General features: G+C 41.5%; 1 protein-coding gene across 1 annotated transcript in view; it reads right to left on the reverse strand.

Annotated features, from left to right (window-relative positions):
- Nucleotides 1-11,629, reverse strand: part of DPYD (dihydropyrimidine dehydrogenase) — an 865,232-nt gene that overhangs the window by 11,838 nt on the left and 841,765 nt on the right. The window contains exon 22 of the mRNA XM_019501664.1: nucleotides 1,436-1,576. Within this exon, the coding sequence (XP_019357209.1) occupies nucleotides 1,436-1,576 (141 nt within the window). The remainder of the gene's footprint in view (nucleotides 1-1,435; nucleotides 1,577-11,629) is intronic.

The following is an 11,629-nucleotide window of genomic DNA, read 5'->3' on the forward strand; positions in this document are numbered from 1 at the left end:
GAGGGTTGGGGACTAGGTGGGGGAAAGGCAGCAGGGGCAGATGGGGGGCAGGCAGTAAGGGCATAGGCAGGGGGGAGTAAGGTATGAAGGTCAGGCTGCCTGCCTTCCTATGGATGGGGATAAATTTAAGATATTTAAATTCCATAAATGGAAAATTATAACATATTTATGTATTTTTCCATGTACATAATCTAATTATTGGGGCGGGGTCATCTTAAATTCAGAAGAGTGTTGGATTCAGGTAAATATGGTAATGCTTTGTTGTTTTTCTAAAATGGGACCTCCCTTAGTCCCACATTTAATTATTGCAATTTGAGCATGTGATTTTAAATTGATGGGACCATGTCTTTTACTATCCTTAGTTTAAAGAAAAAAAATGAAAGTCTTACTACTGAATAGGATACATTCAAAATAAGCTAAAACCCATTCTACAGTATAAACCTGTTACCTAATTAAAGTACACCTCCTGTTACAATATCCTAGACTGTGATAAAATCCGTGGAAAGTAATATAGGAAGGACTATTAACTTTCACAAGGCTTTTGGTGGATCATCTTTTGGTTTCCTAAGAGAACATACCACTTAATAGAGCTTGCCCTGTTTCTACAACTTTCTTACCACATGGCAGGCCCCACAAAATATGGGAGACAAGCAAAGACTAGTCAAGGAACGGTTCACAGAATTAGTAAATTCCATTGGTAGATGGTATAACTGAAAAAACAAACACTTTGCTGTAAGAAATTCTTCCAGCTCAAAATCATAGTATAGGCTGGGCAAAGGGACTTCTGGGTCAGTCATCTTATAAGACTTCCTTTGCTGTAGTCTCTGTGAGTTAAACCATCATCCTGGGAAAGTGATTCACATAGAAATGAAAATCTACCCCAAATCAATGTTCCAAATTTTATTAATGTGACAAGCCTAAGCCAAGGTTTAGGTTCTTTCCAGCAGACTTGTAGCACACATATTTCAATCTTCCCCTTACCTTTTGTGGTGAGAGGATGAATCCTGCCCTATCTCCCTCATTTATCTGAAGATCTGAATTTACAGTGGTCCATACTGTGTCCCTCCCATCCCCTTCCTCTCAACACCCACCCCATGTTCCCTCTCCCCCTATAAACAGCCAAAGAAGGACACCTGTCCCCTCGCCTCCTGCCCCCTTACACCTAAGGAGCCTAAACAAACAGAGAGGCTGAGGTGGACTATCAGTCCTATTCATCCCCACTCTACTATAAACACATGATGGTGCACTGACAACCCCGACAAAGGGCTCAGTCAGGGTTCTCACAGTATAACTTGGGAGCATGCTGATATTAAAACCAATATTTTACACATCTGTTTGTACCACATGCTCATTAACAGAAGGTGAATTCTTTCTGTCTCAGCGGCAGAAAGATAACTCGCTGTGCCTTTTTTTCTAATTACAGCTGTGCTCTTACCTGGTAGCCAGAATCATTACAGGTCATGTAGCATTTGCCACAGTTGATACACATTTCCTCGGCAATCAGAGCCACAACTTGCTCTGTGTTGCTAAGCTGGCCATATGTTCCAATATACTGCAGTGCTTTTCCAATTATGTCCTAGGGAAAAAAAATACTGAATCATTTAGAAGATAGCCAGGGTTTTTTATGATTGTGTAGGGGCACTCTACAAAATTTTAGAATGGCAGGGTTTTGCAGATGCTATAGCAATGGGTAGGGATTTTGATATAAATATTAAAATGAAACATTTCATCCTTATTACATTTATGAATAAAAGGTATTGAACACACAGAAATTTCAAACGTAGGCTGAGCTAAAAATACCTATTTGTCCACAAAGAGCCTTCACATTTAGCACTTGGTATGAACGTGCTGTTTTAATTAAATTATGCTTAGCTACCATTGTGTAATGCTGCAGGGAACAAAATGGAGCACAAAAGTGACATGACACATACAATGTGGTTGTCCTTGGTCACTTTTCATTAGCACAGAATTAAGAACTCACAGTAAGAATGGAAAGGGTTTGATTAACAAGTGACAAAGGAGACAACAGTTGCTTTTCTTTTAGAAACACAAGCAAATGGTTTGGGAATTAGATCTTTATTGAAAACATCGCAGGTTTACAGTACATAACCCTGAGCTGGAAAATCCTTTAAAGGAGAGAAATCCTTTTAACTTGAAGATGACTAACCTGTATGAATTAGGGATTGGTCCCCTATATTTTTTTTCTGAAAGAAGTATGCTGTTTTACTGTAGATATATCTGTACACCAGGCCAGGACATGGATAAACACAGTCATATAATAATATCCCTTAGAGAGAGGCTACAGATGACATATGAGATGCAAACATGTTTGCCTTTCAATAAATAAACACAATTGAAATAATAATGTAAATGATAACTGTGCCACTCTGGGCTTCCTGTTTGCTGTGCTTTTTAATTTCAGCCCTTTAATATTGTGGGTAAGTATCCTGTAGATAATTACTGTACAACAAGGTTCAGTGACTTATCAGTGGCTGAGAAGGGAACAGAACTGCGGTTTCCAGGGATCAATCTACCAGACCACAGCTCACTCTCAGTTAAAACATTCTAATGTATGGCTGCATATCAGAGAGGGGTTTTCTCACATGATGTTGCATATTCCTGCTCTACTTACTTTGCTTTTTGTTCGTTTGTTTGTTTTATAGATTAACTGAATTGTTGTTTGATATCTGATTCACAAGATATACTTCAGCAACAACAAAGCTCAGTTGTAAATAGCAGGGCATACTGTTATTTAATACTATGCAATCCTTGGCTCTTGTCCTGCGGCAGTACAGGTAAGCTACAAAGTGAGGGATAGGAAGTCTCCTCAGCTCATCTATGCTTTGGGGATATGGATGCTAAGTCAATAACTAGCAGCTCCAGTGGCTAAAGCCTCTGCATGAGAGAGAGGCATTAACAGCAGACAGAACTATATAGTAACAGAGTTAGAGGAAACATTTCTGCAGAAAGTTCACTACAGAAGGCAAGAGAATTTCACCTTTTTACAAGTAAATGGGCTCAACTGCTAACTGGTCTTGAAATTAGTAAAAAGAATTGTGCCCAAAACAAATGGAAAGTATTTCCTCTTGCAAATCCTTTCTGCAGAAAAAGAAGAATTTACATTTACACCATGACAAAGTAATAACCTACACAGTGTTTGGCACAAGGCTAGCTCCGTTATTCCATGTTCTCAGAACAGAGAAATCTATAGTATCTGGAATTCCATTGGGCAAAATGCTGAATTTTTAATAGTTACAGTTTTTAATACATGTGCTAGTTTTAGCAGAAACAGTTTGCTTGAGTTATGTATGTTACATCCTGCACAGTGATCTAAGGAAAAAAACATAAAACTCTGTTCAACCGAAACACAAAATCAGGCAAATTTCCGTATTTCCTCTTGGGATGAGGTGAACTTGGCACTTCCTGTCTTTGACATGCTGCCTTGTCAACTTTGCTACAAGGTATTGAATGGTATAAAAACTTACGGATACTGTCTACTATCCTGCAATTCACTTTGCCGAGAACCTAGCACAGCAAGGGGGCAAATGCCATTAAAAAGGCTTCATTTTGTGCACTCTGAATGTGCTGTGGATAGAACATCATCATGCTTCAAAACATTTGCACTTCTGTGTTGGTATGTAAATTGTCTAGGTATTATGTGTGATTTCTAAATCAACTTTTAACAAAACACAATATGTTGCGGAATCTACAATAAATCATATTGTAAAGATAAGATTCCATATGGCTAAAATGAAATGATTCCATTATAAATAAATGAAGGTTGTGTGATGTTAAGACACATTTTATTTTTGCTTCAAAACATATACATGACAAAGTATTTAATAGATCTCTCTGAATTATGTGAAAAGCAGAACTGGCTTCTTAGTTATTTTGCATAATAGACCAAGCAGTAGCGGTGATTATCGTTATAGGCTTGATCCAAATTAACTGGAAAACTTCTGGGTGACAGGCTCAAAACCTTCACCTGGTAGAGGCAAGGTTGTTCATGATATTTTCTACTGGACCAGCTGTATAGTTGGGAAACATGTTGGACAAGCTTTTGAGCACGATGCCCTTCTTAAGGTCTGGCCCAGACCAAAAAATACCTTTTGCTTTTTGTACGTTTTTAGACCATCAATGCTACAACACCATACCAACCCTACTACAATCTCTTCTAGAATGGAGAGCTTCAAACCATTTAGCCATCCTCTGCACAGGTAATGAATGTGATATGAATTGCTCCCTTCCTCCCCTCATTTTCATATTCTGTTCTTTACTGGAATATGCAAAAAAAGCCACAACAAAATACAAAAACCATATGGTTTAAAGCGACAATTTATTTGACCAATGCACATTGCATTACTTTTATGACTAACGAATGATTATCTTGTTGCAATCTGTCAAACATGATAACCTGTAACAATTAAAAGGAGGCCATCCATTTAAGTAAATTAATTCCAATTCCTTAGATTGTCAAAAATTCCCACAATCACACAATTGCTGAAAAACTGGGATTTGGAAACTGAGTTTTTGTTAATTATTTTTAATTTGAATGGTTTTGTTTGCTCATATTCTGAGTACCCATAGCTCCCAGCATCCACTGATGCTACTTCCCAGACTTAGATAACTTCCCAGACTAGGATAACTTCCCAGACTTGGATAACTTCAGTTATTGTGGTTGTAAAACAAAACTAAACCAAATCAAACCAAACCAAGCCTCTTCAAATAGTAAATTAATTGCAAGCTAATGCAGTAATGTCTTCCTGAATCTTCAGAGAGCCTACAACAATAGCTCTAAAAGTGGAGTAAATAATTCTTCTTCATTTGAATAAGGGATTCTCCCTCCCATCTATAGGCCTGACCTATTGTCTTGGGAGGTCTGCTGCTTGCCTGGAGCCTGGATCCAAGATGTCACAGAAGGATTACCAAGACTCATCTGGCCCTCAGACTACTACTCCATGCTCCTCTTTCATGTGGGCACCAATGAAACTCCCTGAGCAGATCAAAAGTGACTACAGGGGTCTGGGTGAAAGGGAGAAGGGGACAGGGACTCAGGTGGTGTTTTCCTCAATCCTTCCACTCAAGAGGAAAAGCCCAGGCAGGTATGGGTGACTGGTGCCACCTTAGTCAGGGGGGGCACATGCTCCCCCAGTAACCAGTCAGTGACTAGAGGGGAGGGAAGGGAGGTCCACCTGTGGCAAAACTTGCTGACCTGTGAGCGGCTGCATTGCTCCCAAAATTGGATGCGACCTACATCTGGTGCTCGCACTCCCCAGCCACCGCTCATGGGGGGGGGGCACCGGCACTCCCGCCTGTCCCCCCCAAGTGCCTAAGTGAGGGGCACAGCTGGTCAGGGGTTGCATCAGAGCTCTCAGGCATCCTGCAGATGCATCCTGCAGATCAATGTATGGTTATTCAGATGGTGTCACCAGCAGGGCTTTGGCTTCTTCAACCATGAGATGTTGTCCCAAGAAGGATTGCTGGAAAAGATGGGATCCACTTGATGAAGAGTGGGAAGAGCATCTTCACAGACAGATCTGTTAACCTTGTAAGGAGGGCTTTAAACTAGGTTTGCTGGGGGATGAAGACCAAAGCCCTGAGGTAAGCAGGGAAGTGGGTGATAGGAAGGAAGGGCAAGCAGGAGGGGAGAACAGGGGGCCTTCTTATTCTTCCTGAGAAAGTAGGACAATTGACTAGTTACCTCTGGTGTCTGTACATGAATGCGTGGAGCCTGGGAAACAAGCAGAAAGAATTGGAAGTCCTTGTACTGTCACAGAACTATGACATGATTGAAATAACAGACTTGGTGAGATAGCTCACATGACTGAAGGATAGGCAGGGGAGAAGAGGAGAAGGCGTTGCACTTTGTGTAAAAGAGCTGTATGATTGCTCAGAGCTCCAGTATGAAACTGGAGGCAGGCCTGTTAAAAGTCTCTAGGCTAGGATCAGAGGGGACAGCAATAAGAGTGAAGTCATGGTGGGGATCTACTATAGACCACCAGACCAAGAGGATGAGGTGGATGAGGCTTTCTTCAGACAGCTAATCAAAGTTTCCAGATCATAGACCATGGTTCTCATGGGGGATTTCAATCACCCTGACATCTGCTGAGAGAGCAATGCACAGGCAATCCAGAAAAAATTTGGAGACCTTTGGGTACAACTTCCTGGTACAAGTACTGGAGTGGCCAACTAGGGGTCACTCTATTCTTGACCTGCTGCTCAAAAAAAGGGGAGAATTGGTGGGGAACATATTAGTAGATGGCAATTTGGGCAGCAGCAACCACATGATGATTGAGTTCAGGATCTTGAGGAAAGGCATGGACCCTGGACTTAAGAAAAGCAGACTTCAACTCACTCAGGGAACTGATGAGCAGGATCTCCCAGAAGGCCATTCGGAGAGAGAGAGGAGTCTGGGAGAGCTGGCTGTATTTTAAAGAAACCTTACTGAGGACACAGGAACAAACTATCCCAATGCACAAGAAGACTAGCAAGTATGGCAGAAGACTAACTGGGCTTAGCAGAGATTTCTTTAGTCAGCTAAAACAGGAAAGTTACAAGAAGTGGAGACTTGGACAAATGATTAAGGAGTACTATAAAAGTGTTGCTCAGGAATTCAGGGATGAAATCAGGAAGGCCAAAGTGTAACTGGAATTGAAGCTAGCTAGGGATGTGAAGGGTAACAAGAAGGGTAGCTACAGTTATGTCAGCAATAAGAGGAAGATCAGGTAAGTGTGGGTCTTACTAAATGGAGGAGGTAACCTAGTGATAGATGATGCAGAAAAGGATGAAGTACTCACTGCTTTTTTTTTTACCTCAATCTTTGCAGCAAAGGCAGCTCCCAGATGACTGTAACTTGCAGCACAGTTTGGGGAGAAAGGAAGAAGCTGACAGTGGTGAAAGAACAGGTTAGGGACTATTTAGAAAAGATGTATGTGTACAAGTCCCTGGGGCCATGTACCATGCATCCAAGGGTGCTCAGGGAGTTTGTTGATGTGATTGCACAGCCATTGACCATCACCTTTGCAAACTCGTGGTGATCAGGGGAGGCCCCAGCTGATTGGAAAAGAGCAAACATAGTGCCCATCTCTAAAGGGAAGAAGGAGGATCTGGGGAACTACAGACCAGTCAGCCTCATCTCAGTCCCTGGAAAAATTATAGAGCAGGTCCTCAAAGGATAAGTTATGCCTGATCAACATGAATGTCTTCTATGATGAGAAGACTGACTGTGGATGCAGGGAGAGCAATGGATATGATATACTTTGACTTTAGCAAGACTTTTGATACGGTCAACAATATTCTTGCAAGCAAGCTAAGGAAGTATGTGTTGGATGAATGCACTGTAAGGCAAATAGAAAACTACCTAGAACATTAGGTTCAAACCAATTAATGGCTTGATGTATAGTTGGCAGTCAGTATCAAGAGGAGTGCCTAGGGGCTGTTCTTGGACTTGTCTTGTTTGATACCTTCATCCACAACCTGGAAGATGGGATGCAGTGCACCCTCAGCAAGTTTGCAGATGACATCAAGATGGGGGAATGCTGGAGGGTAGGGCTAGGATTCAGAGACCTCGACAAATTGGAGGATTGAACCAAAAGAAATCTCATGAGCTTCAATAAGGACAAGTGCAAAGTCCTGCACTTAGGATGGAACAGTCCCATGAACTAGTACAAGCTGGGGACCAACTGGCTAAGAAGCAGCTCTGCAGAAAAGGACCTGGGCTTACATTGGAAAACAGGCTGAATATGAGCTAGCAGTGTGCTCTCGTTGTGAAGAAAGCTAATGGCGTACTGGGCTGCATTAGTAGGAGAGTTGCCAGCAGATCAAGGGAAATGATTCCCTTCTATTCTGCACTGGCTAGGCCACATCTGGAGGCTAGGTTCCCGCTTAGAGGGAAGTGATTATTCCTTTCTATTCAGCACTGATGAGGCATATCTGGAATACCGTTGTTCAGTTTTGGGACCACAACACAGAAAGGATGTGGACAAATTGGAGAGAGTCCAGCAGAGGTGAACAAAAATGGTTAGGGGGGGTTGGGGCATATAACTTCTGAGGAGAAGTCTGAGGGAACCGGGCTTATTTAGTCTAGAGAAGAGAAGACTGAGGGTGGATTTAATAGCAGCCTTTAACTACCTCAAGTGGGGTTCTAAAAAGGTTGGAGCTAGACTGTTTTCAGTGGTGGCAGATGACAGAACAAGGTGCAATGGTCTCAAGTTACAGTAAGGGAATTTTAGGTGAGATATTTGGAAAAACTTCCATATTAGAAGGGTAGTAAAGCACTGGAACAGATTACCCAGACAGGCTGTGGAATCTCCATCCTTGGAGATTTTTAGGACCCAGCTAGACAATGCCTTGGCTGGGATGAAATAGTTGGGGCTGGTCCTGTTTTGAGCAGGGGTTGGACTAGATGACTTCCTAAAGTCCTTTCCAACATTAATTTTCTATGATTCTACAATTAACTCCACCTAACAGTATGCATTTAAGTAGCAATATTAGCTAGATAACACAGGCAAAACATTGAGCTATCCATCCTGACTGAATGCAGAGGAAATGTGTGTGTGTGTAGAGGTCTAGGAAAGAGAAGTTGCTGTCAGTGACTGCTCAGACAGGAAACATAGAAATACTATATCCTTGTAGAAAAGGACATGAGAATTGCACTCTTCTCCTGGGTTAAAACACTTGAATGCTGTCTCTATGGCAGAATTCTAATTGCCTTTCTCCTGCTCACATGCTAAATGCCCCAGTGTCTCCTACCCAACAGTTTCAACATTCAGATCCCATTTGAAAACATCTCCAGGGCATAAATGTTGTGTCAATATAAAAATCTATCATGCATTGATTATCTGCAGGCAGCATAGAAATGTAATTGATCAGACTCTAATTTATATGTATTCATTCTCTTATTTAATTCTGAAGAAATCTGTGGGCCTACTTGGACCTTAGCCATTTTCAGGTTGCTTCAAAGTTCAGTATGAGTCTCCACACTAATGAAAGAATCTGACTGCAGCATTTACATCCTGGTTTCTGCAGAATACACACAGGTTTTTCTGTTTTGTATTTTAGTGTGTGCATATGCATATGTGTGTACACATGCACACTGGCATGTGTAATTAGCTGTACTGAGTATGATCTGATCTTTGGCATACTGAGCCAAAATTTGCCAGTCTGTATCACAAATACACACGGTGGCTCCAAGTACAAGCTTTTACATCTGGATCTCAGACTTTCCTATAATTATGTAAAAATAGTGCATCATATAAAGTGATGAAGCTTTCCATCAACTGCTCATGCTTTAGAAGTATCAGCAAAGGGAAAAGATCTCTGAGAATAGAGGGCTCTTTAATTTAGCAGAAAAAAGCATCAGAAAATGCAGTGCTGGGAGCTGAAGCTATATGAATTCAAACAATAAAGGCTGCACGCATATAAACATCTAAGGTAATTAGCCTGGAACAACTTGTTGAGGGATGTGGTAGATTCTTCTAACATTTGAAGTCTTTAAATCAAGGATGAATTTTAAGAAAGATGAATTGAAGCTGAAACAGGTGCAGAAAAGGGCTACTAGGATGATCAGGGGAATGGACAAGCTATCTTACAAAAGGAGACTAAAAGAGAAAGACTTACCTAGCCTACCAAAATGAAGGTTGTAAAGAGCCATGATTGCTCTTTATAAATATCAGAGAAGGAGAAAAGTTAGTCACCAGACAACAGTGGTACAAGATTAAATAATGGCTGTAAAATAAAAGTTTGATAAGTTTATTATTGGGATTATCAGACATGGTCAGCTGCAATAGCAGGGGACTGGACCTTAGGGACAGGCATTGAAAAAGCCTGAGCCTGAATTGATTCAATCTTTGCAGGTTAGTCTAAACTAGCTGAACCGTTTTTCAACCATACAGACAGTCTCTCTCACCTGAGGAAATTCAGGCACATGCTTACAGTGGCTCAGGCTAGAAGCTGGGGGGATGCTAGAGCAGCCCTGCCTTCCCTTCCAGTGCTGATCAGAGTCGCCAGGCCCCTGCAGCCCCAGGCCAGCACTCTGAGGCAAGGCGGGGTGTGCAGTGCACGCATCTGTTGATGATACAGAGCTTTTCACTCTCCCTCCCTGCTTCTGTATACTGTCAGCAGCAAACTGACAGGCAAGTAAGCTGGTGTGGGGGGACTGATAATAGTGTTTACCACCCCTATCTCAGGGTTTATTGCCACATTAAGAAAACAACAGAGAGACATTACCAGCTACCTGTTGATTCAGCACAGACCCTGCATTTGGTCTGCTGGCTAATACACAGACACCTTCTCATCTTCTCAGCAAGGCAGAGGAGAGTGGGGAATTTGTGCTTAGCAGACAGTGATGCGGGGGGAGGGGAGAAGCAAACAGCTTTTCTCAAACAGTGTTTCCAAGGAAGGATGTTAAGTTACCTGCTGATCAGCTCCAAAAAGCCTGTCTGCCTTGATCCTCTCCCAACAGCATGACTGTAGCCAGTATGTGGTCTGGTAGCTAATGTGGACATGTCTGCGTAAGGCAGAGGGACAGGGGGAATAATCCCTGTTTAGCAGGGAGAAGCCAGACAGATGTACAGGGGAGAGGCCAGCCCCGCTGTGGAGGAGAGAGCCCCACCCAGCATGCTGGGATGCTGGGGGTGTCTGGTTTATCTTAAACCAGCAAGGGGTCCGGGACAGACATTGCATAAACTGGTTTGAGCCAAATCAGTTAAGTCTGATACTACATTCAACCAGGTTTATCTAAAACTGGTTTCAGCCATTTTCAAACTGGTTTATATGCACTAAGCATCTGTTCTGTTACAGGTTTAAACCAGTTTATGATCACTTAAACTGTTTTATGTGTAATGTCTATCCCTAGCCTAGGTCAGATTATCATCATAATGATGATCCCCCCTAATAGGTTTGTAGGTGACAGTGCCATCTCACAGGTAGATGGAATGAATTCAACTCAAGAAATCTTTACTAGAGATGACAGAATTTAAAATAAAGTATGTGTATTTTGCCAGGTTCATACATTTACTCCCATGCCTCTCAGAGAATTCCCAAATATCCCTGTTTGGGAATCTCACATCCCACATGTGAAGGCTATCTTCAGAACATTGTGCTGACAGATTTACACATATTAGAAACTAAATAGGCATGGTTGTGATTGCAAAATATTATGCCAAGATTTATTTTTCATATATAATTTCTGATACCTTTTTTCTTTTTTGTTTCATCAATACCCTCTTTAGAGCAAGAGCATTGCCTGTATCTGTAAAGCACCTTGTATATTTATTGATTAAACATGCGATAATAGTACTTAAAAGATGTTTTGCAGGTGCAAGATTTTACAACATCTCAAGGTACCTCAGAGCTTCTTGCTTGGATCAAACATGAATGGTTGGAATGAAACAGAATATACAGCAAGAATTTGTTAGCTCTTTTGTTGCTGTTTTTTTTTGCTTAAAGTGCAGCTCCATTCCAGAAAAGGGACTCTCTAAAATGGTATCATGGGATATCATATTTATTGTATCTCAATGGCCTCCAGATTAAATTTGCTCTGCTACAGTTTAATGATTTTTTTTTTTTTTTTTTTCTAAAAGCCAGCCCCTTAAAAACAAACCCGGTTTTGAAAGTCAAGCTGTTTATA

The sequence above is a fragment of the Gavialis gangeticus genome, unplaced genomic scaffold (genome assembly GCF_001723915.1).
Source record: "Gavialis gangeticus isolate Ggan-Ray unplaced genomic scaffold, GavGan_comp1, whole genome shotgun sequence".
NCBI lineage: Eukaryota > Metazoa > Chordata > Crocodylia > Gavialidae > Gavialis > Gavialis gangeticus.